The sequence below is a fragment of the Strongylocentrotus purpuratus genome, unplaced genomic scaffold (assembly GCF_000002235.5).
Source record: "Strongylocentrotus purpuratus isolate Spur 01 unplaced genomic scaffold, Spur_5.0 spur5_scaffold_9, whole genome shotgun sequence".
NCBI classification, from domain to species: Eukaryota; Metazoa; Echinodermata; class Echinoidea; order Camarodonta; family Strongylocentrotidae; genus Strongylocentrotus; species Strongylocentrotus purpuratus.
The window spans coordinates 1,522,083-1,548,776 of NW_022145615.1; the positions used below are offsets into that span (position 1 = coordinate 1,522,083).

At 37.2% G+C, this 26,694-nt stretch overlaps 3 protein-coding genes across 4 annotated transcripts; 1 reads left to right on the forward strand and 2 right to left on the reverse strand.

Annotated features, from left to right (window-relative positions):
• LOC582679 (dynein assembly factor 4, axonemal) lies at positions 1–9,349 on the reverse strand. The gene is made up of 10 exons (XM_782624.5): positions 9,130–9,349; positions 8,130–8,280; positions 7,239–7,372; positions 6,416–6,545; positions 5,501–5,694; positions 4,677–4,777; positions 3,604–3,684; positions 2,936–3,008; positions 1,687–1,792; positions 1–1,138 (listed from the first exon to the last, which is right to left on the reverse strand). Exons 1-10 carry the CDS (start codon positions 9,250–9,252, stop codon positions 1,038–1,040), a joined length of 1,194 nt encoding a protein of 397 aa, XP_787717.1. The 5' UTR covers positions 9,253–9,349; the 3' UTR covers positions 1–1,037.
• LOC589300 lies at positions 8,908–18,522 on the forward strand. 2 transcript variants are annotated; one of them, XM_030976587.1, is made up of 7 exons: positions 8,908–8,932; positions 10,369–10,523; positions 11,090–11,337; positions 11,687–11,869; positions 12,218–12,401; positions 13,896–14,800; positions 15,286–18,522. In XM_030976587.1, the coding sequence occupies exons 2-7, from the start codon at positions 10,392–10,394 to the stop codon at positions 15,506–15,508; spliced, it is 1,875 nt and encodes a 624-aa protein (XP_030832447.1). In that variant the 5' UTR covers positions 8,908–8,932; positions 10,369–10,391; the 3' UTR covers positions 15,509–18,522. The 2 variants fall into 2 exon arrangements, with proteins under 2 accessions (XP_030832447.1, XP_030832446.1); XM_030976586.1 differs by lacking the exon at positions 8,908–8,932 and adding an exon at positions 9,159–9,256.
• On the reverse strand, positions 17,685–26,694 carry LOC584542 (bifunctional peptidase and (3S)-lysyl hydroxylase JMJD7). Its single transcript, XM_011663790.2, has 8 exons — positions 26,612–26,694; positions 23,912–24,169; positions 23,349–23,502; positions 22,521–22,774; positions 21,917–21,973; positions 20,894–20,989; positions 20,326–20,559; positions 17,685–18,640 (listed from the first exon to the last, which is right to left on the reverse strand). The coding sequence occupies exons 2-8, from the start codon at positions 24,075–24,077 to the stop codon at positions 18,543–18,545; spliced, it is 1,059 nt and encodes a 352-aa protein (XP_011662092.2). The 5' UTR covers positions 24,078–24,169; positions 26,612–26,694; the 3' UTR covers positions 17,685–18,542.

The following is a 26,694-nucleotide window of genomic DNA, read 5'->3' on the forward strand; positions in this document are numbered from 1 at the left end:
GACATTTGAAATAAACATAATTTACCCAAGCCAGAGTAAAATAAAAATATAAATTAAAACACTTTAAAACAAGAAAGATAAACTGTTGATACCGCCAGCAGTACTTAAAAAGAAAAGAAAACATAGTAAAGAAAAGAAAAAACATATTAAAGTGTAAAAAGGCAGCCTCATTCTATCAACTATGGCCCATATTCCCCTACCGTACTTCCCTTAAACCTGATGCAAGGACAAGTCATGTAAAAAAAAAGGCAAAACTTACACAAGACTACACCTCTGACCAACCTGCTTTGTTAAACTCAAGTTTAAATTGATCTTAAAGCTAGCGCTGGCATTGAGTTTAAAGTAGACACCACATCACACAAAGAAAAGAAGACGTAAAATATGCTATGATTAAATAGAAGACCGGCTTATTAAAGCCGCTTCATAGCCTGTGTACACTTGGGCAGATAATGGTCATTTGTACAACAAGAAATACTTGATACATGCTCATGACAGACACGCAATCATTATTCATTTATGCATTAACATTCCATGATACAGATGGAAGAATTGCTTTCATAGGGAGGAAACAAAAACTTATTAATGTTTGACAAAGGAAAATACAGTCAAACCTGCTTTAATGACTACCTGTCTTCAAAGACCACCCACCTGTCTACAGAGACCACATTTTTTGTTTCCCTTCAAAATGGTTTCTCATTGAAACATGTACTTAAGGAACCTGTCTACAAAGGCCATTTTTTGTGTTTTCCTTGGGTGATCGCTATAGACAGGTTTGACTGTATTATGTTTTGGTGTAACATTCTTTGTCAAGCTCAGCTCTAGACCCAACTTGCATTAAATCCTGGGTTTGAAATACTGAGTCGTCAGGTATACATGGCTCTCCCAATGGAACAAAGTCGACTCGTCATTAAACAAAGTAGCACTTGTGTCAACATGCACACTTCAGCCAATGACTGCAAATCCAACATTGTTTATATAAAACCAATATTGAATTAAAATCAATAGCATGACCCCTTGTCAGGGGGTCAAAGGTTACCCTAGGTCGTGCCTTGGATGACATGTCTGATCCTCTCTGCATCCTGTCTGAGCTGTTCATTCTTGGGTTCTATCTTCAGGGCAGCTACGTAATCTTGAAGACCTGCAAAGCACAAATTTTGAAGTTTTTTGAATGGAGGGGTATTGTTTGACCTTATCATTTGACATTTTTATCCCAAAGTTTGCATTTTTCAATAATTTTTGAAAACAGACAAACAAAACATACTGGTACTAAAACCATGCAGATATTTGCAGCAACATGAGTATCTTTATGTGAACTAGAGGTTGATATATATATTTTTGTTCACCTTAAAAATTGAATAAGGGTTTGTCGTATCACTATAGAAAACATAACATAAACATCATAATAATCATATGCCAATGTCATACTTTGGTGTTCTTTTTTCTTTGTCTTTGTCACCCCCCCCCCCCCCAAGATTTGCAGCATGCAATTTTATATGTACAATAGTATCTAACTGTACACAAACCATCAATTCTCTAGTTTCTACTTGAAGGATAATAGATATGTTTAATCCCATTGACTCATAAATTCTCTTACTCTCAAAGACTTAATAGAGGGACCAACCAGGGTCATACATATACAGGTAATGGGTTACAAAAGAGTACAGGTACATAAGAGTAGAAGAGTACCTTCTGCATAGAGTTCTAGTTCACAGAATGCAGTGCCCCTGCGTGTATGGGCTCTGAGACGTGACGAGGCATTGGCTGGTACAGGTGGGGTAAGTAACTCAATAGCCTGCAGGAGAGAGAGAGAGAGAGAGAGAGAGAGAAAAAATAATATGTTTCATTCTTTTGTTCCACAATCGCACCATGGCTTATCAACTTAGAACTTACCAGAGGAGGTGCGATAGCTCAGTCGGTAGAGCAGTAATCTCGTAATCCGGTGACCCGGGTTCGAAACCAAAGTCAATGCGCTGCCCTTCGGTAAGGCATTAATCCTCATTACCAGGTCCCTCGGAGAGGACCTAAAGTCGTCTGTCCTCTGGTTGCTTACTAACAAGCATCTATGCTTACTTAGCAGTCAGGTAAAATAGCCACCACTTAACTATTATCCATGGACAGATTGCATGCTAATAACAAATGTTTCTTGTAATCTTCATCTTTCATCTTCATATTATTGAGTAAGAACAAATAAAGTTGCTATGCTTACACCTTGTTACACATTAAGCAGCACAATGCCCTCACCCAAAGAAAATACATTGGAACAATAAAACCTTTTTTAAGTGTAAATGTAAGAGTGTATGGCATACTCACTCTAACCCTAACCCTAGCCTAAAACACAATGGCACATCTGACCCTAACACTATATTTTTGACGAAACTGCTAAAGCCTATTTCAGAGCACAAACCAGTCTGCAACTTTGCACCCATAAAGATGACGTGGATCCTAATCAAATGATTGGTTGAAAGCATACACGTGACCAGGCATTTATATTGCCAAACATATAAGTTGGATAATGACTGGTCATCATCCAATTCTAATGACCGGTCATTAGTAAAAGTCGTATTATAAAACATCATTTTATATAACAAATAACATAATAAAACAAATAATACACAGCATTTTGTTCGGGCATTAGTAAAATTACCCACACTCGGTACCTTCCAAACAGTCCAAATACCCTTGGCTACCTCGACTGTTCCAAAGGTACCTTGTGTGGGTAATTCTTACTAATGCCCTCACTGCTGTGTATTATTTGTATATTACTAAACTAAGGGCAGACTGGCCATGTGGAGTTTTTCTCTCCAGGCCACTCAATAATTTGTCTTGAGGGCCAGTCGTTTTGTGGTCTGAGGGCCGGTTGATGTGTGAGATGGGACAGTCGCATCACAATTCCCAAAACAAATTTGAGCTCAAGTCCAGCCCTGATCCAACTCACCTTTGAACAGTCTTCAATGCATTTGATGAAGTTGCGTAATTTCAGGTGGCAGGCCCCTCTGTTTGAGTAGAAACTGAACAAGGAGTTTGGTCAAGGAAGCTAAACTTATTGAAATGATGAAACAAATGTGGGATCTATTCTAACTCTTGAGTCTCTGAAAATCTATTAATGAAAGCTTTCTCAAAGAGGTAATCATCTCTTTGTCAGATTAAAAACAACAACACAAAAATTCCTAAAGAAGCTACTGGAGAAAGACCTCCTTCACCCCTCCCCCCCCCCCTTTTTGTGTTTTTGTTTACTCATAGTATTAATTGGCAATTTCATGAAGAAAAAAACATAAAGCAAAATCACATTCTTTTTTTTTAATAAACATTAAAGTGGGCCAACCAAATCATTTGAAAGTGCATTATAATTCTTTAGAAAGAAAAGAGTAAATGAATTGGATGAGCCATACATATATTGAGGGGGGGGGGGGGGGTAATAAACTAGGCGTTGTGGCGTGCGCCTGTAATCCAGTTAACATTGGAATTTACAAACTGATTCAGCCTGGGACGCATGCTCGAAACTGAGTCACATCTTTCGGAAAGTGACATTTAAAGGTCGGTCCCTAGACATACTTAAACATATATGATTGATACAAGTCTGTAAAACCCCAATAAAAAGGATACGCAGGTACTTTTCCATTCAGTCTGATGGCTGTGTTATATGCATTGACGGCTGCCTGGAAGTTTCCACCCTTGAAGAAAGAGCTGAGGGTTGGAAGGCAGACAAGAAATATCAGATTATTAAAATGATAAATACAAATTAAATCACAATCCATGTGACCATTGACTTCTTCAACATAAAAAGCTAATCAGTTCATCATTTCATGCTCATACATACATGATCCAAATGAGGCTCAGTGGCAGAGCCATATAAATAGTGATGCTGCCTGATATGGCAAGTTCCAGCACTGTTATCCTCTCAATATTTTTGCATTAAATACAAGGACTCATATCACCGGAGCTGATGGAAGTCATACAGATAGATTATAAACAGTCATTTTACGCAAAGATTAATCAACAGAAATACACTTTTAAACCTGCAATTAAGTCTATAAAGCAAAAAGTAAAATTAACATTTTTGAGAGAAGGTTACAGCGAGCCCCTAACAAATTTTAGAGAGGGAAATTGTTATTTTTGATCAGTAAGGATTCCCCTTTGCAATTATATGAATTTTGCATCAATTCAAAACACTTTTGATTCTTTGGTTGACTATTTTAAGAATTACTGGTATTATAAGGAGAAGATTATTATGCATGCCCAGGGAATAATTTTCCTGGTATCGCATCGCAATTTGCTATGCATTTTTGCATGACTGCTATACAAAATATTGTTTGTGTAGCAGTTTTCTTCCATAGAAATATACAGAATTTCATTTGAAATATTTATCCATCAGCTGAAATTGCTAATCAAAATATTTGAGGAAAATTATTCCCTGATGCCAGTTTTATTTGATATCATATCAACCTCCCCCTCCCCCCTCCCGCCTCATCCCTATGCCACTTCCTTTTACAATTATCCTTAATAAACTTTAAATGTGGAGTATCATCCTGTAATCTTTTGTGACAATGTTAATATTTATTTCTGATTGATGAAGAGAAAGAAAAAAAGGAGGTATTTCTTTATCCAAATTTGATATATAACAAAGCTGAAATCTAAGGTCAAATTTGGACTAACTTCATGAAAGGAAGATCACTTACTCTCCTTTATCTTTGAGCCAGAACGGGTCCCTCTCTTCTGGGGCTAGATCTTCATCTTCAATCTCTGGTATTCTTCTTGCTTCAGCTTGTTTCCTTAACCACTGTATATCAAAAAGAAGGAATAAATACATGTAAATACAGAATTAATTACATAACATTGTCTCTTGCATATCATAAAGTCTGATTTGTATCTGGATTAAATTCTCTATGAGACAACAATCAAATAATCTACTAAGTTTTTCAGAAACTGTCCTCCCCCCCCCCCCCTCTTTTTCAGAAGAAAGATTAAATAAAGCCTGGAACAAATGTCACCAGAGCATATATGGGTCAGCCCATTTGTTTTAAATGAGTGTGTGTGTGGAGGGGGGGGGGGGGCACAATAATCTGAAAACATAATTTGACAAGCAAAGATAAAAAGGAAAGAAAAATCATTTTTTTATACAGAAATGTTCTGGTTATCACTTGAAAAGGGAAAGGTATGTCACTTGGGTTGCAAAAAGAAGCGTGGACCAGTTTTGCCCCCGCCCCCCCCCCCCACATCTAAATTGACCTAAGGGGTCAACCCTAGCCCTGGCAATACAGAAAATGAATTTAAACCCTTTACTAAAACCCCACTGCACTACTTATAGCTAATTGCGCCCTCTATATGGCTAACAACGCCTAAGCCGTGACCATAGTTCTCCCATGGTCCCCATTTTCTGATGTTAATTGAGAGCTGATTTGATGAGATAACCACCTGTCAGTGACCATGCAGGGAGGTTTAACCCCTCCTGGCCAAACTAGTGCAGATAGGCTTTAAACCACACAATATGAATAAGACATACCTCATCTTCCTCATGAACTCTTGACTCTCTCATCGGGGTAGGGAAGACACGGGGTGTGAAGGTAACAGAGATGTTTTGACGGGTGCGTGGGGGTGGAAGCTTATCGATCAGAGCTTTCTTATCTTCAGGTGTATGATGTACCTCATCATCATCCTCCTCATCATGCTCATCATCACCGTCATCATGTCCTGTCACTGTGGAATGCAATGAGACAAGTATCAACTACATATAAATGAGAAAGTTTTTTTTTTTAATGTTTAAAAAAATTTAAACAAAACAAAACAAACAAAAACTATCTATAGAATAATCCATAATAAAACAAAAATGAATGTTAGAGGTTCCTAAAGATGTTATCTCACACCACATTTAAAAAAAAGGAATTAAAGGCAATATTTTCTTTACTATATTCTAAATTTGTCTAGGAACTTGGCATTCTAGAGGCATGGTCTACACTTTTAAAGTTGCAGATAAAAAAAGAGATAGAAAGCGTGGAAAAGCAAGAAAGACAGAGAGAGAGAGAGAGAGAGAGAGAGAGGGAGAGAGAGGGAAAGAACAGACAAGAGTAAGAGAGTCAGAGAGAGGGACCGAAGGAGGAGATAATGATGAGAAAGATTAACATAAGGCCTAGGGACAAACAACCAAACTTCTCTTAAAACAAGGATTGAAAAAAAGGATGAGTTGACCAGAAAATTCTTTAATTTCAATTTCAATTTAGTATTTATTGTCCATTTCTGGATATTTGGTTTTCACTGGTGTAACATATACAGGTTAACATTTACTAATGAATTTACAAAAATGTAGACATTAACAGTAAAACGGTGAACATATTAAGTAATGCTGCCCTTTCTCTCAAAATAAAAATACATTAGAAAGGCTGATTGATCAATATCTCAAGAGAGACTACAATAAACTCACTGTAAGCTGGATGTGGCTCATCACCAGGTAATACTTGATGTTTCTTCTTCCAATCTTCTATTTCCTCTGTCGCTTGTCTGATCTCAGTCTGTTTTATCTCATGAATCTTCTCTCTCTCCTCATTCTCAAGCTGTCAAATTGCACACAAATTTCATTAATGTTATACAGTACATGATCCTATTAATTATAAATTCAGAACCTGGCAAATTTTAAATGATAGCCACTTTCACTACACAGGGTGCTTATATTTCATGTTGTCATTCAATTAAATTTCCAATATTTGTGGCAAGAAACTCGCAAACCAAACCCCTCAAAACAAAACAAAAAACAACAACAAGTATGATGCTTGTTGCATGTCTGTGGTTTTCAATCTCAATCAAGCTGACCAATCTTTGAGTGAAATCTTCTGTAGGCCTATTGTAGCATGTGAGTCAGTGCAGTCCTACATCACATGTATGAAATTTTGATGAGTCACACACTTGGCTTAATGTAAATTGAGCAGAGATCTGTAAAAGAAGACAGATCTTGATGAGACAAAAATCCCCTGGACTACTAGCCAATTACCGTCCTCTGGACTCCTTTCATCCTAGTACAATTATCAAGCGACCAACAACCCCACCCCAACATATATATACACCCCTCATTAATAACCTAATAATACTAAAACAATATCAAACTAATGGTGCTGGACAAAACAAAACAAAATTCCACAATGAATGAAACAACTAATTGTGTCTAGCAGCAGTTCATCAAAAACTGTGATTCAATTCAGTATCCAAATTTTGATTCTTACACCAAAAATGTAAACAAGCTCTTGACTTACTCTCATTTGTTCATTCAATGCCAGTTTCTCTTTCTCTCGTTTCTTCCTTCTCTTTTCTTCTGTTTCTTCTTCTATTCTTCTATGCTTTTCTGTCACTGCATCATCTCTCCTGGCTTTCATCTTGTCTTTGTCGCCTGCAGAAAGAAAAAGAAAAAAAAAAACTCAATAAAATGAATGATTGAAGTTCATGTATCTGGGACTGTCATGGTTAGAAGAGCCATTATAAAGACAGAAACCAAATTATAATGACCGAAACATATAAACAAATCATTCTGTAAAACTAAATAGAAGATAAAGTAAGGATAGGAACAAGGAACAGACATACTGAAGAATGGCAAGGTTGGGGTTACGAGCCTTCTTCATTCATACATCAATTCTGAAATCAATTCTGAAAACAAAACAAGATTTCAGAATCGATGCATGAATGAGGAAGGCTGATAACCCTATCCTTCATGCATCCATTCTTAAATCTTGTTTATATTAATCGTGTTTATAATGCATTTAGAAAGTTTACTCAAAGATTTATCATTAGCTAGTATATAGTATAGCTACTGATGTTGATAGACCAGTTCACGGTTAGCAAATGTCCCAAATGATTCTGAATATCCATAGATCTTCAAAAAATGAAGAGGTCCCACTATGTAAATTTTGAAACAATCACTCCTACAGCGATGGAAGTGCTACAAAACGGTTTTCCCTTTTCAAAGAATACTTCCACCTGTGTTTGTGCATAAATGAATAATATTTACATTACTTTCATGAGCATGTAACCAGTATTTTGTCTCTGTGTATTTCACAATTTGGTATGCAATGACCTTTTATTGCTCATGTTCAGATTGCAACTATGAACTGGCTTATTAAGTTTATAAATATTGTATGAATATACTTTACCTAATGTAGAGGATGAAAGTTGACCCCAAATTCCGAGTTCTTTCTTGATGAGTTTGAAGACAATGACTCCATCTCCTAGCTGAGCTACACTCTTACTGTCATCAACTCCAGCATAGAGAAACATCTCAAAGAAATATGGTGGACTATTCACCTGTAAAATAATAGCAAGAATTAAGTGTGAGGTCAATTCATTTAATTTTAAGCAAGAACTGTTGAACTATTGAGAATTCTAAAGGTATCTAATGCTCTTGTCTGTTGTCTCAATAAAGTGCACTGATCATCATCTCTATTAGACTGTGACAGGACAGCCCTTCGAGAAGAGGAAGGAGAATAATAATGAGGAATTAAGAGAAAAATCATTTTTAAAATACCAAACTTGGAGAATAAGAAAAGGAGAAGACAAGAAGAATAAAAAGTAATGAACTTGAAAATGGGAACTTTGATTTAATTATCAGTTGATCACTTGACTTTTTACAATGTTAAATCAGTTCAAAGAAGAAGTGAGAGGGGAGGAGGAAGGGAAAACGATCATGAGAATACGGAGGAAGAAGAGGGGGAGGAGAAGAGGAGAAGAAGGGGGAAGAGGGGTAAGAGGAGGAGGAGAAGAAGAGAGTGAGAGAGAGAGAGAGCAGGAGGATAGGAAAAGAAGGAGGAGGTCGAGGGGGAAGAAAGGAGGGGGGAGGAGGAGAAGGGAGGAGGAGGAGTGAGGAGGGGGAAGCTAAGTAAGACTAGAGGAGGAATCGAGGATGAGAAGAAAGAGGGGGGAGGGGGAAGAAGAGGTAGGACTAGGAGAGGGAGAAGAGGTAGGAGAGGGAGAAAAAACAAAACAACCACTAACCCTTTAGTTACTAATCTCTGTCACCTAGTTTCATTTGCAAATTCAAATATAGAACTTAGAAGTCTTGTCCAAACTAGGCCTACACATAAACAAACGCCATTCTATACAGATGGGACCAGCATTAAAAAAAAATGACAGCTGGAACTTCACAACGCATTTTACCTTGATGTATTCATCACTTGAAAACAGATCTGCCTTCGAAGAATTGTTTCCTTTGATGGGCACCGTGATGTGAACATCAGTATCCGACTCCTCCCACGTGTAATCTTTGATGGCGATGGGCATTTTTGTGAGTTATTGACTAATATTGACAAGAATTCTTTGACTTTTACGGGCATGTTCGAGATCTGAGAACTGTTTCGTGGCAACGGTAAACTGGGGACAATTCGGCGGGGACGCGCCGGGCCGGGCTAAATGACCGTAGCGGAGCTGTATATTTTCGGCAACGTACTGAGCTGAGCTATATCATATCATACGTACTGTATCATTCATATCCTGTTTCGAATTCGTCTTAAATTATATGTCGTTGAATTATTGTATATATGCGTGCATTCAGTATTCAAAACTACAAGTTTATTTACAAGTTTGATATAGTCTAGACCCCTAGTCTAATATTGTGCAAGTTGAATCATAAAGTAAATTCATATCACTAAAAAATAAAGCTCGACGCAAAATAAACAATAAGAAACAAGTCCAATAAGAGTCATAACACTAATTTAAAATTAATATGTTGTTGTTAGTCAAGTTTTCATAAATCATGATGTTGCTTTTTGCGTGATGTTAGAGGCAGGAGGTGAGTTGGCTCAGCTCTATAAAGAGTCTGCCTGTCGAACCAAAGATCTCAGGTTCGAAGGGTTCGGATCCCACCCAGGCGGATGACTGCAAGCCTGCGTTGTGTGTTAACATGCTCCTCCCTTTGTTTCATAGATGCAGGCTATGTTAAGTGGAAAACACTCCGTCCCTCGGATAGGACGTTGAACGGAGGCCCCGTGTAGAGAAGAGTCACTACCTTTGCGCGTTAAGAACCCACTGCACTATTCGTTTAAGAGTAGGGGAAAACCCTGGTGTAGTGGTCCACCTGCACACCCCAGTATAGTACGACAATACTCTGTAAAGAGGGATGTACACAAATGGAAGAAGAAGAAGATCTCTATCATCTGTTTTTCACTAATTTTAAGTTTCAAGAAGAAAGTAAGCTTTTTGAGTCATTAAGCCAGCTAGTCTAATTGAGTGGTTCATTAAGTGATCGTAAAACTTGATTTGACCCAATTTCACCTGCCAATTAAAACAAATATTTACATTGGTATTAAACTTCAAGATCTAGAGAATCTGGTGAGGATTTGAAGGATGAATGACACATTTTATCATCACTAAATTTTACTACTCAAATTTTGCTTGCAGTGAGGTTCCAACTTTCAAATTCAATGGGGTCAATGAGTCAAGAGGCCGAGGATGCAAGCCTTACTGAGCAGTCTGATATCCTATTCATCCCACCATTGTACGAGCAGCGTTATCAAGAGGTCACAAGGATTTCCAGGGAATGCCAACCAAAGAAGGTATAATATGGTTTCAAAAATGAAAATTGATTTGCTTCATAAATTCACTGAAGTGAAGATAATAAAAAGGGGAAAGTTTGAATACTTTAAAGAGGATGGAAAAGGTGGTGGGTGTGGGTGCGGGTGGGGGGGGGGAGGGGGGGGGGGGGAGGGGGGGGGGGGGTAAGGGAGATTATTGCATTTGAAGCCCACATCACAGTACATCAAGGTAATTAAAGGCTAATGAAATGCATCACTTGTGAGTCAGATTCTTATTATCATATAACATAATTGAGGACATTAAATTTGCAAGTTTAACAACATAAGAAGGAATCCTTGAAGAGACAGATCCAAGATGATCAAGGAGGATAAGGATTCAAAGGGAGTTAGAATATAGAATTGGAACCAAATACCAATTTAGGGAAGAAAGAAATCCAAAAATCATCCGAGAATCATCAGCATAGTCTACTTAAGTTTAAGAAAAACAATAGCAAACTAGGATATGCAGATAAAGGATAGAAGTACATTGAGCAACTTGTAGGGAATAATGACCCTTCTTTGTAATTTTGAACCCCTTGCCCATGCAGGTGGTGGATATCGGCTGTGGAGAACTCAAGGTGGTGCGTTTGCTCAAGTTCCATCGGTACATTCATGAGCTGATAGGTCTTGACGTTGATGGAGATCTTCTGAAGCAGCACTCATACCTGATCAACCCTTTAGCGTCATCATACCTCCACCCCCTACCCCACCCTCTGGTCATCGCACTACTACATGGGTCTATAACAGAGAGGGATAGTCGTCTTCTCAACTCGGACTTGGTGGTCTGCGTTGAAGTGTAGGTTATAACCATCTCTTGTTTATTTGAATTAGCACAGTGTTTGAAAATTAAATACATAATTTTTTTTTTTTTTTTTTTTTTGGGGGGGGGGGGGGTTGGCACAACTGACCTGTGCAACCCCTACCTGAAACCCAATGGGCAAACCAAAGGTACACAACTAAAAATTGCTATCCAAATTGTGTTATTTTAGGGAATTGTGAGCCCCCCACCCCCCTCCCTGGATCCTCCTCACATGAAATTGTTTATTTTTTAAATTTTGCATCACATTGACTGCAATTGCTTTACCTTAAAAATTCTGAACTCAGAACTCTATTACATTATATTGATAATTTCATTAATATTACAGAATTGAGCATCTTTACCCAGAAGATCTCTCTGAAGCCACAAAGGTCATCTTCGGTTACATGAAACCAACGAGGGCGGTCTTCACCACACCCAACGCAGAGTTCAACGTTCTTTTTCCAGGATTTCAAGGTTTCCGACATGATGATCATAAATTTGAATGGACAAGGCGGGAATTCCAAGAATGGTAAATATTTCCAAGATCTCCTGTTGTCCATGAATGCTAATATTTGATATATCTTTTACATATGCCTTGACCTTTTTTATGCTATCAAATGTTGTGGCTGACGCATTGTTTAATATCTATTTTTGTGTAGACTAGATAGACTAGATAGAACATTGCACAAATGTATGACAGTCAACTTGCTGTAGTGACCTTCTGTATAGAAAGGAATGCTGTCTTTAAAAAAAAAAAACTTATGTTGTTTTCTTGAAAAAAAGTGATTCTCCTTGAAAGTGTATGTTTCAACTTTTACTTGAGTCTTTATCTACAAGGTTCCATTTTAATTTCCTGCCATTTTTTTACTTTCTATAGGGGCAATGCAATATGTGCCGAGTATGGTTACAGAGTGGAGTATTCGGGCCTTGGAACTGGGCCAGAAGGGAGTGAGCATCTTGGGTTCTGCACTCAGGTGGCCATCTTTGACAGGATATCACCAAGCAAGGACTGTCCCGTAGAACCAATAGATGAGGATCTACAGCCGATCCCATATGTAGAGGTAAATTCAATTATCTGTTCTTCTGTGATGAAGATCGTGCTTGTTCAACCATTATAGTCATTTTCCATTTCGCTCATCAATTAGCACATCCACAAATCCATCCATCTCTCAGTTGATCAGTTCTGTCATCAATTTTCTATCGTGCATCAATCAAATCAACAGTTGACCATCCATCGCACAATCCAGTCATCCATCTATCAGTCGATCATCTATCCATCCATCCACCCATCAATCCATCTTTTCAGTCCATCAGTCCATCTATCTTTTATCTTGGTTATTCCCTTGATCAGATATTTTCTGTGTCCCCTCATTTCTTTGTTCATCTGTCAATCATTTTTATTAGTTGTTCAGTCAGTGCACTTCATCCATTCATCTCTAGAATTAAATTGCACTCAGGTGGCAATTTTTGACAGGATATCACCAAGCAAGGACTGTCCTGTAGAATCAAGAGATGAGGATCTACAACCAATGCCATATGCAGAGGTAAATTATCTGGTCTTCCATGATGCAGATTGTGCTTGTTCAACCCACCATCATTAAAGTCATTTTCCATTTCGTTCGTCAATTAGCACATCCACAAATCCATCCATCCATCTATCAGTTGAGCAGTTCTGTCATCAATTTTCGATCGTGCATCAATCAAATCAACAGTTGGCCATCCATCACACAAACCAGTCATCCATCTCTATCAGTCGATCATCCATCCATCCGTATTTTCAGTCCATCAGTGCATCTATCATTTATCCTAGTTATTTCCTCGATCAGATATTTTCTGTGTCCCCTCATTTACTTGTTAGTCTGTCAATCATTTTTATTAGTTGTTTAGTCAGTGCAGTTCATTTATTCATCTTTAAGCTCTCAAGGAGACAATTCATATAGTCTTTAAAAGCAGGTGTTCTATTTTAAAAGGTTCCTTTAAGACAGGGGTGAGTGAGAAACTTTGATCAAGGGAATTAAAGCTGCATTGACTTTAAAGGTAAAGGCACGTATTGGAAACGCCCCAATTTCAAAAAATCAAATGGAAGCTCTTATTAATTACCAATCATGTGAAAGAATATGTTTTGACTAATTTACATGATGATACAGAATTTTGCTGGGAAACCGCCTACTAATTGATATATTTGGTAAATTAGTTCATCTATTGGTATGTGAGAGATAAACACACGTGTCGCGCACGTGTGTGTATAGTCTCATATACATCTTTCTGTGTACAGTGCTTGTAACTTTACGAAGACTGGGCCAAAATTCTTATCATTTTGATTATTCCAGAACCTTGCAGTACACACCACTACTTATATGCTAGATGATCAACCTTTTCTGATCGATTTCACAATGTTTCTTTCACAATGCAATTGCATGACCATAACTGGTCTTTATCTTTAAAGACAGGTGATCTGTAGAGCAGTCATGTAAAATGGTTTATGATATGTAAATAAGTAATCTATAACGCATTGGATATTCATGGGAAATGTTTCTTGTCGTTGTTCAAACCAGGTTGCAAGAGTAGAGTATTTCAGTAAACAGCTAAGCAATGAGGACATAGTGGCTGAAGCAGAACTAAGGGTCAGGCAGGTCCTCAAGAATGCACAGAGAATGATGGATGATGAGGAAGGAGTATTTGATAATGCTAGTGAAGAAGAGGATGATGATACCATAAGAAAATGGATGGAAAACAGTCTGGCTGCAAGAGCTAGAGAAAGACAAGAATGGGAAAGAGGGGGACAAAGTGGTGTAAGGGAAGACGCAGGAGGAGGTGGAGGCAGCTCAGAGTTATGTGCTGAAAGACAATGTTTCCTTTCAAGAACTGCTGCAGAAAGTGGCTGTTCGGACAGCTTTACAAGTGCAATGGAAGAGACCAAAGATACCTTGCAATCAACTAGTGTGTGCCATTTCAGAAACAAAGTCATCAAGATAGATCCTATTGAGAAGAATTTATGTGACACTCTACCCTTTTCTTGCCAAAAATCTCAGGAAGCTTGTACCAAAGTTGTGTCAGACTTGCCAAATGTTCTTGATGCAGTCAGCAGCTTAAACCTTGGGGATAATGAACCTACAGTGCAGCATCAAGATGATGCTTGTCCAGAAAGCTCGTCAACCATTCATCACTTCACTGACAGTATTGCAAAAGTGCAATACATGGGAAGAACCGATTCTGGAAACATTTCTGTTGGGAATGTCCTTGACTCTGAAGAATGTGCTTATGTGTTAGGACGGCAATCAAAGTCCTTTTCAGCCAGGGATGTTGAGGGTGGCAACTCATTTTTTGAGCAGTGGGAGAAAGGGTTTCCTCAGAGAGAGTTAAGCTATGACCTGGAGGAGTTGAAGATTAGTATATCCCTTGAGAGGCTGATGAGGTTCCAAACATTGCGGGAGATGTGCCCAGATATCACCAAGCTCAGGTAATTAGGTTTGACTTTATTGAGTTGTCTCATGCTGAAGCACAATTTTTGTAAAGCCTCAAACACAGTAGGTTCCTTGTTTCCAGCAGGATATTTTCAATACCTTTTAGTCAGCTGTTAGACACAGCCGATTTTCATGTTCACCAACTTTTACATCCACCATGTATTGCTGGTTTGGATAACCCTTAGCTAGCAGGACAAGTTGTTTTGCACATTCCTTGTACGATCGACCCCAGTTTGGGTGATCGCAAAAGAAAATAACATATCCATTGCCCATTGGTTTATTCCTTGAATCTAGTTTTTTAATTATTTATTATCATATGAACTGAGTCACTAGCAACTGTTCTGGAAGTGAGAATACTGTGATGTGTTTAGAGTTGTTCATTGTAAAATTGAAGTACATTGTGAATCACTGCATCATATATGATACACTACTTATCTGTACATTAATCTGTACATAATACATCATCTTTTGACTGTTACAGAGAGGTCCTTCTTGCTAGAGGAAAGTTCCAATTCAGCAGTGATGGTGGTGCAGTCATAGCTGATCTTTACGCGGACAACGACAGCAGTGATTCTGAGCTATGGAAAGCTGGGTCTGACGGAGACTGTGGGGACTCTGATGCTCACAGCGTAGACTCTCAAGGCGAAGACGGAAAGCTCCCGGGCGTTGGAGATATCATCGAGGAAGAAGAATGCTGGGACTAGAGGCTACAATATATTCTGGGTCTGATGGAGACGGGGACTCCGATGCTTGCAGTCTAGACTCTCAAGGTGACACGGAAAATGGAAACCTTCTGGGCGTTGGGGTTATCATTGAGTAGGAAGAATGCTGGGACTAGAGGCTACAATATATTCACCACAAGTTGAGCTCAATTTTTCAAGGCTTTGGCCCATATTATTGTAAGTGGCTCAAGTTCAACCTAGCCTGTTCCACTGCTTTATGGAAGAGCAAGTGTCAACCCCAAAGTTCTGTATACATTACGTAAAACAAAATAAATCTGGTCATGAAAAAAGAAGAGGAAATAACCTAAATAGTGACAAGTTTTTGTAATTTCATTTAATATACAAATTTATGGCATTTTTTGCCATTATCTGTACAGATGGAGAGATTAGCATCTGGCAATACATGTATGTGAAATTGTGGATGAAATCTATCACTTACGCAGTATTTACACTTGCCCTAAAGTTAGTGGGCTTTCAAGAAGAAGGCCTACGACTCTACATTCCAATTATGGTGCCTTATATGTTTGACCTCATGTTTTAGAGCAATAATCTTCTCTCTCATCTTTCTAGCATATATGTGAAGTTATTTCAGATGAAACTACACATACTTCATTTGTGGATTATAATTATTATACCATACATGGATATCTACATTTTAAGATAAATAACTTTTATTTTACATACTACACATGAAAGAACAGTCTCTCATGGTATGATTTTCACTTTGTCAACAAAATTTATGTTGCAACTTTGTCTTTATATCAACCTTGAGTAATATATTTTCTTATGATTCATGCATTTGAAGAACTGTGCCTTATGTTTTTTGAACCCCAAACTATGTACATAGTTTTTGGATGGATTGTTTATCTTACGAGTTGAAGGTTTTACATTGCTAAAATAACATGTTGTAATTTAATCTGTGCAAAACAAGGAATTTTAGTTTTTCAAGTGCCTAAGGTTGAGATCTATATGTGTTGGTGTATGCTGAATATTGATAAATGGAGATGAGGCGATTAGCCTATATATATTTGAAGAGAATAATGAGTTTGCAGCTGTCAGAATGGGGCATTAATTTTCCTTTTGTATAGTCTTCCAAGTTCTTCCAGAATTGAAAGTATTTATGTACTTACATTGTGTTCATGCAAACTGAATATTACAAGATAGGTACATTGTTGTATTTCAAATTTGTGTTATTTTGTACTTATTGTTTAGTTTTGTTTTTTAAAGACTGGTTTTATCCTGGTGCTATGTAAATTGAAGGTAAAACAAGTTAGAATTTTTCCTTTCCAGATACCAATCAGCTTGTTTATTACTTACTGATGTTTCGTTACAAAAGGATGTATGATAAGTTATTTTTAACTGTTTTTTTTATAACAATTATCATGATATATTACTGTCATTTATTTCATGCATTTCAAAGCATTTTATTTTGAATAACTCGAGTCAGTTGCATTTTACGGAAAAATAATCGTATTTCTAAAAGGTCTTACAGGCTTATAGCCTGTTCCAATAAATTTGTCATACTTATGGCTTAAAGATTGAGGCTAATAACAAAAACAAAAGCAATTTAAAAGAGACTGCCGATAAATTAGAACAATAATACCTTCTCAAACCGATTCCTGCACCTTGGGGCGTTTCATAAAGCTGTGCGTAAAGTTACGTGTGACTATACAAATGATTTGAATATGAAGAGCCAAATTGGATTGCCAAATCCTTTTAATTGCATATGCTAAAGTTGATATGCAGATGCAGATTAATTTTATCATCATTTATTAACAAACATTTTAATGCAAAGTGTATTTTTGGCTACAATTTAATTGAGATTACCCGTATGTAAAATACAGTCACACTCTGTTAAAATGCCTGGAAAAACTTTGGGCATCGCATTTTGCTCTTCATATTCAAATTATTTGTAAAGTTATTCGTAAATTTACGCACAGCTATATGAAACAACCCCCAGCTGTGACAAGACGTGTCCATCCCACATCGGGCTCGTCAGTCACTAGCTGGCTTGCACAGACCAGGTAATACCTTAATAAATCTGCATTTGTGAAGAAAAGCCACTCAATCAATCAATCACTCAATTATACTTATGACCCAACACTACCCATGAAATATCACTTGTACTGGACATAGGAGCACACAGGAAATGTTGTAATTTGTGGTAAACATTCATCATTTATTGCACAAATAATTTAAGTGCTACTTTAACATTGTATTATGTACACAAATTGGGTTAATATAACAAAAATTACACAGTAAAGTAGAGAAAGAAAATAGGAAAGTGGTACTTATTTAAGAATTCCTCTAGATGTTTTATTAAATAATGACAAGATCAAGATGTGTCATTTAGTTTTTAAATTGTTTAATTGAAAGTTTTCATATCTATAAAAAAAGGATGGTGGAAAGAATGAGAATCTGATGCATTCAATTTCATAGTTTTTGGTTTAACCAGATTTTCTGTTTACGCACACATGTCTAACATTTCAACAACCGTTGAAGCACTGTGGCATAGTTGTCCTTTCCTTGATTTTAATGAGCCCGAGGGGTTAAATCCCTGTGTATCTCTCGTTTTTCACATGCAAAAACTATATATTTGGGGGATATTTTCTCAATATTTTTAGGGTATTTCCTAGAAAATTAGACAAATTTTTTCTTCTATTTTCTTATGGAAAAATAAAATAGACATAAACATACATTAACTCAGGAGCAAAAATAGACGAAAAATATTTTCAGAGTTGAAAAATGTATTAAAAATAAACAATATCTCTGCTGTTTTTTCACTAGTTTTTTAATTTTTCACTAGTTTTAGACTATTTTAGTTTGATTGATGTAGACTGTAGACACAGCAATATATCTGCAGAATCCCTCTTAACCAGGTTGGGATAAATGGTAGGACATGCATGTATTCCTTGAAATGTTTGTGAGCCAGTAATAACTACCGGTACCAATTAATGTGTGCTATTAAAAACAACTGATGTCGTTATTATATTTTACAAATGTGATTGATTTGCTGTCATCTCTTTCCTATTGTTGATTTGCAGTTGACCATTTTTTCAAGAGCTGAGAAGTAGTTGTATTTGATGTCATATTCCATGTCATACCAGTAGTTGACTGCAACAAAAGAAGGAAATATAATACATGTATATTACAATTGTTATTATTGCAAGAAAACAAAATTTAATTCATATAGTGGTCTGATTCAGGAATGCGTTTCTTCTGTCTGAACATGGAGGAGAGCTTGCTGAAGGAGGAAAGAGACATGGAGTTAGTCTTACAAAGGGAAAACAATGGTGAAACTGGAAGGGGAGAGAGAGAGAGAGAAAAAGAGAGAGAGAGAGAGAGAAAAAGAGAGAGAGAGAGAGAGAGAGAAGAGAGAGAGAGAAAGAGAGAGAGAGAGAGAGAGAGAGAGATAGGAAGAGAGGGGAGGGGGGGGGGAGATGAGTTGGAAGAGCCAAGAAATTAGAAATATAAAACTGGTGGAAAGTGAAAGATAGAAACAAAACTTCTTTACAGTGTAAAGGAACCACAGCACATGTGATAAAAATATTAATTTGGGTAGTTAGAGAGAGAGAGAGAGAAAGAGGGGGGGGGGGGGGGGGAGGGGGGAGAGGGGGGGAGGGGAGGGGAGTTTGAAGATCCCCAGAAATTAGAAATATAAAACTGGTGGAAAGTGAAAGGTAGAAACACAACGTCTATACAGTGTAAAGGAACCACAGCACAAGTGATAAAAACATTCATTAACAATGATAGGTCCTATTTGACCCATCTCAATAACTACAGTATAAACCCAAATTAGTTTCCTGAAGTTTACGTTGAAAGGTATTGGATTTCAGTTTTGCACATCCAATCTCACTGATGTAATGTTTGTATATGAGCCTTCGGCATTTATTCTCTCAAGTCGGTGTCATCGCATCATTCATATCCAATATATTTTACACATGAATGGCAGGAAATTGATTAATACAGTCAAACCTGCTTTAGGGACCACTTGTCTACAAAGACCACCTGTCTACAAAGGCCACATTTGTTGTTGCCCTTCAAAATGGTTTCTCATTGAATCATGTACTAAAGGAACCTGTCTACAAAGACCACCTGTCTACAAAGGCCACTTTTTGTGTTTCCCTTGGGTGGTGGCAATAGACAGGTTTGACTGTAATAAAATATTTTGGATATCATTAATATACATCAATGATTATTAGTACCTGTACGCACATTCTCCTCTCCCTGAGCAAACTAAAATGACATTCACATCTTACCTCATACCCATTTAACACCTGGGTGGAGAGTGGCAAATGTGGATAAATGTCTTGCCAAAGGATGTTAGTGCTGGCTGGGCTGGGATTTGAACCCTCAACCTTTAGATTGAGAGTCAAGTGAATAAACCACTATACCATGACACCTATGCATCAGAAACTCATAGCTATAGTTGTCATACTAGTTATCAATATGCCTGGCTTCATCAGCTCAAGTTTGCCAAATAACCTGCTATTTAACTATCCTGATCTAATTTGCATCTTCATCAGCCCGCAGTTGAAGTCCCAAGAAATCTTGGTCTTGTTTCCAAAATATCCTGCTATTTGGGAAATAGCGGGCTAATTTTTGCCCATCCGAGCTTGTTTGTGATGAGCTTATCAGGAGCGTATCGGTCTGGTGGAGACGCAATTTCATTTTATATGTAGTGTCAGGATAATATCCTTAGTCTGAAAATAGCAGGTTATTTGGCAAACTCGAGCTGATGAGGACAGGCCTAGTCGAACGGAATCGGCCCAGCCTGACAAGGCGGGGGTACCACTGACCTGCTACGGTTTGATCCTCCTGACTAACATGATGGAACCATAGTGATGGAAGGTACAGCATCTCGCCAGGATGAACAGTGCACCTGATCTGATCTACCTCACCATACTTGGGATATCTATTAAGGTCAGGGTTCAAAGGGTCAATGGCGATCCATGGAACGGTGTGACCTTCGGGGTCAGGGACTATCTGGAATTCACCGTCGACCTCCTTATAAGCTGCTTGGGAATAGCTTCCTGCAATTAAAGTTTAAAGAAAAAGGAATCGTAAGGGTAAATATACATCATCAAAATAAGTCTATATCATGATTTTAAAGTATTTGAAAAGATATTACAATTTGTATTATGAAGCAATAGGCAAACCATATGAGATATGTGGTTATTTTTTATCATGCCCACCAGTACATTAGAGACATTTGTATTAAGCGCTATATAAAAATTAAATATTATTATTATTATTTAAAAATTCCAGGGTTAAAGTTAGGAATTTGCTAAGTGAAGGAAATTGAGTAGGGAGCAATTTCCACTGGAGCATGTGTTGTATAACCGTCTTATGTCTAATGTGTCTCACCATATGGTATGAATGGTCTATCGGTAGGCGGATGCAAGATGAACTTCTTTGCACCCTGGATCACGCAGTACAGGTTTTCATAATGGTCCTTGTGCACTATAAGCAAAACAGGAGGATGATAAAAGATTTATTAATAGACTTGTGCCATCAAACACTGGTTAAAGATAAAGACCAGTTATGGTCATGCGATTGCATTGTGAAAGAAAGGTTGTGAAATCGATCAGAAAAGGTAGATCATCTAAGCATAGATGATCTGCAAGGTTCTGGAATCATCAAAATGTACACAGAAAGATGTATATGGGACTACGTACATGTGCGTGACACAAGCGTTTTTATCTCTCACATCCCAATAGATAAACTAATTTACCAAATATATCAATTAGTAGGCGGTTTCCCGGCAAAATTGTTATCATCATGTATTATTCAAAACATATTCTTTCACATGATTGGTGATAAGAGCTTCCATTTCATTTTTTGAAATTTGGGTGTTTCCAATACTGGTCTTTATACCTTTAATGAAAACCACTCAGTGAACAATCATATTCACTTGGGCAGAATTTCATTGGGATTGCACATCACATCAACAAAGGTACTTGCTAGACAGAATTTAATGCATTATATCACCAATTCATTGGTGTTGAAAAAAAATAATCTTCTTATAGTCTAATTCCGGAAGAAAACCAAATGGTAACTTTCTAAACCATTAAATAATAAAATTTATACACACATTTAATAAGGATCCTTTCAAAATTAGACTTTCATATCATTGTCACATATAAATTCATGATATAGTATGATACGGTGACTTCCTTAAATTTAAAACGAGTGTTGTGTTTGATCAGTTGGAGAGAACTCAAATGAACGAAATAACATCAGAAAGTACCACATGTATTGTTACTTTATTCCAGGTGTATGAGTGACGATGTTGTACACAGGTTGAATCATGATAATGCCCTCAATAGTAAAATACCATATAGTTGAATATACAACACCGAGAAGCAAAAAATAACAAAATTTACTCACTTGAAGTTACTGCCTCACGTCCACCCATCCAAAAGTTCACAGCATCTGGCTTGTGTCCTGTATATGGTAAAGTTATGTTAAAACAAGGATTGAAGGTAACATTCACGATTTCAAACAAGGCTAATACAGAGCTTACACCACAAAGCAAAATAGCTTTCCAATGACTCAGCCAATCAGCAAACAATACAAAAGATATGATGGCAAGCATGAAAAAACAAGTTCAGTAACTGAGATGTGAAATGTTTCCGATAAGTTTCTTTTTATTTTCAGGCTTAATTTACCACATGTACATGTAATATCTTATTTTCTACCACTTCAACTTTCTTAAGAAAAAAACTTTGTTAACTTGATGGGGAAATTCAGTCATGAGCATTATGTGATAATTCTGACAAATGTGGCACAAAATCTATAAAGCTCTCTAATTTTGAACATATGGTAATCATGACCATGATTGCAGTCCAGAGCTCATGCATGGCCTTTAATTACTGCTTGCCACAGGTTTTGACGCAAAAATCTCAATCTCACTTGGCATTTAACCATCCCAATTTCAAAAGGTCAACCAGTCTACTGAGTACATAGCAAGCCAGAATCCAACATTACTAACCAAATGCTTCCGATGCCCACGGTATATCCTCTCTGATATCTTCCACAAGTTCTTTGAGGTCAAGGGTCAAATTGGAGTTCTGCTTCTGAACATAATAGACACCTTTCTGCTCTGAGTTGCCCTCCATGATGTCTAGAAACGATGAGAACGTCATTTCTCTCTCCTCCGGTAGGACAAAGTGATCTCCACAAACAGCATCAGCATAGCCATTGGGCGTGACAGCAACCGTGAGGATCTTGTGCTGAAGGCGCTCTCTGTAATTATATGTGTATAGTATTAAGAGAAGTGAAAGCAGGCAAGGTGATGGAGAAACACAAGAGAGAGAGAGAGAGAGAGAGATAGTGAGAGAGAGAGAGAGAGAGATAGAGGGAGAAAGAGAAAGAGAGCGAGAGAGAGAGAGAGAGAGAGAGAGAGAGAAACAGAGACAGATGTATATATATAAATGTTATATACCACTATCCCTGAGGAAAAAGAAAGGAGGATTGTGAAATTTGCCCATAGGAAGGATTATTCCCTGATAATCTTAGCTAGGAGTAAAAGGGTACTGATATTAGGTGAGGCTTTAAGAGAGATAGTGACTTGTTAATTTTCTATTTTTCTATTCTATTATTAGAAAACTATTAACAGTTTTCAGTAATACACCACTTTAGGAATGTTTTAATGCATGACAGAACATAAACATATATCCTACAAAATAATCCCTTGATCTCCCTCATCCCGAAAAACATTCAACAAAAATAAACTACTGGTATGATAAACAGGTTGCCTGCTCTTTGTGGTAATTTAGTCTTGTAACCATGACAACAAGAACGAATAGTAATATAATACCTGAAATATGGTATTGACCACTTAGCCAGGGCAGGGAAATCATTAAATGCATTCTCTATGATGACAGGTCTGTTGGGCGTCACATAATCACGGTAGAATTCTAAGGGTGTCGGCGGATGTGACAAACGCGGTACCTCCGGCGACAGGTATAATTCTGATAGATAAAACAAAATCAAAATGCCCTAATTAACCACTAACTACATCACGCAGTTGTTCAGTAATTATAATATAATTATCATATAATGATTTTTAATGATACAGATCTTTCTATACGGAAATGAGTTTGATGCGATGCTATGTTTCCATTCCTAGTCAGTGCCTTCCAAAACCAACTTGCAGATAAGTTTTCTTGATCAAAACTAGATTGAAACAAAAAATTATCACCAATTGCTAACGAGCACTATTTCCTTGGCGTGAACCTCAACCAAATTTAGTGGTGTATAAGGAATTCAATTTGCGTTATGAACTTGTTGCAAATCTGGATAGTGAAACACTTAAAAGGGAAAGAATGAGAAAGTTTCGGATTTTAGAGTTAAGAAAATGAATGGTAAAATTGAGTTTACCCCTGGCTTCTTGAGCTAGATGTCTGAAGCAATCTTCCAGCGATGACATCGCCGCCTCCTCCTCCTCCTCCACCACCTCCTGCTCAGAATGAGGTTGAGAGAAGCTGCCATTTAGACATCTTGAAGCATCTGTGTCAGCATTTTCTTTCCCTCCAGTGTCCATCATATTGGCTAGGGGACATTGGGGTGTTGTTATAAATATAACGTAGCCTGATGTACCTTCAGTCTTAGTTTCAGATCACATATGGATGCACATGCCTGCAGAAGAAAAAGTGAGTCATATAATGCAGGAAAATTAATTTCTATAAATGTAGCAACATAATGGGAAAGTAAAGTATGGGGTCTGTAAATTTTCTTGAGCTCATAAGTTTTGTTAATTACAATAAAAATAAAATGAAAGCCTTGTCTAGTGTCTAGGACTAACTGGTATCATTCAATTAAAAAAACTCCTATATATATATATATATATATGCCTTATCAGGTGACACTTTCTTCAATGATAAAGTTTCATATCAATTTAAAGAAAAATGCTTTTTCGACTGCACGTTTGTCGAGATTTTGAGAAAAGAGCATAGATCTAATCATAAATGATGTGCATTGACAATAGACTATAGTGTTTATTAAAACTTTCAAAATGAATTAATGAAGAGCTGAATAACTTAGTATTAAATCATCACCACATTGTCACGCTGGAAAACGCAATCAGCGGTTTTATCAAAATATCCTTTTTTCTTTCATTAAACTAGGAACTAAATAAAGCGAATTATAGCGTGTACTTGTGACAGAGAGGGAGGAAGAGAGAGAGAGAGGGAGAGCGAGCGAGAGTGAATGTGCCATCGGTGGATGTAATTAGTATAGAAATTATACAGTGTTCCGCGAAGCATTGAATGTGTTGTCACGGGTTACTGTCTGAAAAGGTTGAGACTACCATTGAAAGGAAAGTGGAATGGCATTACACCTGTTATAGACAGGAAGTTTTTTTGTAGTTGACTGTATATAATGTACTAGAGTAACAGTGGCTAGGGCCACACCCAAAGAAGTTGGCTTGGTGTACGGAGGTCTTGGTGTACGTAGCAGCTTGCTTCAAAGCATTATAGTTAGCTGCTTGTACACACATTGTAGAAGACAAGTTGAGAAAGATGTGACTTCTTGCTTTATAAGTTTGCTACATGAGAATTTGCAGCTTTAAGTAGAACCAATACTTTCCATCGGTAAGTGAAATCATGATACTGTATTATTTTACTACATTGATGATTGTATAATCTTCTATTTTAACGAAGGGTGATTTTATTCAAATGACAAATTGAAGTACGAGAAAGGTATAACATGTTGTTTCATCTTTTGTTATCAATTATATTTTGGGCAAAGATATTAATGATTAAGAAGAGGAAAATATTTACAATTTGTATTGATGCATGTTTCACCTATAAGAAGAATATATAGTAGAGAAATGTTCAATTGTGCCTGAACTCTTTACATTTTAGATGGCACAGGGGCTTGGGAGACAAGATGAGATCTCTACAACTATGAGAGTTGATGCGAGACGGGACATTCGGACACGGACCGACAGATCACCAAGAACATGGCGTCTCCAGAAGAGAACGCAATATGAACATTATGGTGAGACTATTATGGAACTTGAGATAAATAGTTCGATGAACTTGAAAGTCACATCTGAAAAGATGTTAAAGGCTTAGCAGAGCCATATGGACTATTTCGTGTTTGAGTGTGTATTGTTGATGCATGCATTGTATAAAGACGACTTTGAAAGATGTAATCAAGGGTGAAGTTAGCGGACAATACAGGTCTGGAGTTAACCGTTCACGTGACAAGAAGTCAGTTGTTGATTGTCTTGAGAAGAGAACATGATATTTTTGAAGGTATAATTTGTAAAGTTGATAACTAAATAAACAACGATATACACTGGTCTGTTTATTGATGTTAAGGTAAAGGTTCTCAAGAACGAGAAGTGCATGAGGTAATTGGTTAAGCTACAGATGTGCTATACATTTAGACAATTCAGGTCTGTTTATATAAAACATACATGTAGACTTCATGTATAACAAATTATAGAAAGATTTGATACATGTTACAAAGGTGTTGATCATATATTTGATTGACAAGGTTGATTTTATTTTGCTGGGATCGAGTGTTTTGGAAAGATATTGTAAGAGGATATTTATTTCGTTCATACCATTCTCTTTTTGTCGGAGAATGGTACTATTCTTTGCTTTATAATAAAGCTTGATTATAATTACGAGTATCGTAAATGGCATGTGTTTAGATTTCTTTATTTTGAGTGTACCATGTGACACACATCAATTTGTCTGAACACTACATTCATAACAGAAAATCGTACTTCATAGAATACAGGCTGATATCATATTGATAGGTGTGAGTAGGTCTAGTACGGACAGTAGGCCTACGGTAGATAGAAACTCAATTGACACAACATGTGTAGGCTACGTCCACCACCACCGTAATTCAAGCTCTACCTAGCCCGACACATCTGCGTGTGGTTCCGTCGGATTACCGTAAAGCTTCCCCCATCATTTACGACCTCTCAGTCTCACCTAAATAGCTAAATTGTGACCACCCTGATTTACCCAGCTAGCTTTCATGATATTTAACAAAACTAATAATTCTAAGCAAATGGTATTATAAACGAAGTTAAACACACAAAATAGCGGTTTTACGTACCAGAGTTTCTCTCAGACAGATGTTTGTCGCGTTAATTTTCGGGATTTCCCCCTTCTCCGATTTCCATCATCTACGAAACGCTG

Coding starts and splice junctions, on each gene's coding strand:
- LOC582679 (XM_782624.5), bottom strand. CDS start 9,252: ATGCCCATCGCCATCAAAGATTACACGTGGGAGGAGTCGGATACTGAT. Junction 6,546..7,238: donor CATTGAATGAACAAATGAGA/GTAAGTCAAGAG, acceptor GCAATTTGACAG/CTTGAGAATGAGGAGAGAGA. Junction 1,139..1,686: donor ACTAGAACTCTATGCAGAAG/GTACTCTTCTAC, acceptor TGTGCTTTGCAG/GTCTTCAAGATTACGTAGCT.
- LOC589300 (XM_030976587.1), top strand. CDS start 10,392: ATGGGGTCAATGAGTCAAGAGGCCGAGGATGCAAGCCTTACTGAGCAG. Junction 11,338..11,686: donor TTGGTGGTCTGCGTTGAAGT/GTAGGTTATAAC, acceptor TTAATATTACAG/AATTGAGCATCTTTACCCAG. Junction 12,402..13,895: donor AGCCGATCCCATATGTAGAG/GTAAATTCAATT, acceptor TGTTCAAACCAG/GTTGCAAGAGTAGAGTATTT.
- LOC584542 (XM_011663790.2), bottom strand. CDS start 24,077: ATGATGGACACTGGAGGGAAAGAAAATGCTGACACAGATGCTTCAAGA. Junction 23,503..23,911: donor TCTAGCTCAAGAAGCCAGGG/GTAAACTCAATT, acceptor TTTATCTATCAG/AATTATACCTGTCGCCGGAG. Junction 18,641..20,325: donor GGAGGATCAAACCGTAGCAG/GTCAGTGGTACC, acceptor CTTTTGTTGCAG/TCAACTACTGGTATGACATG.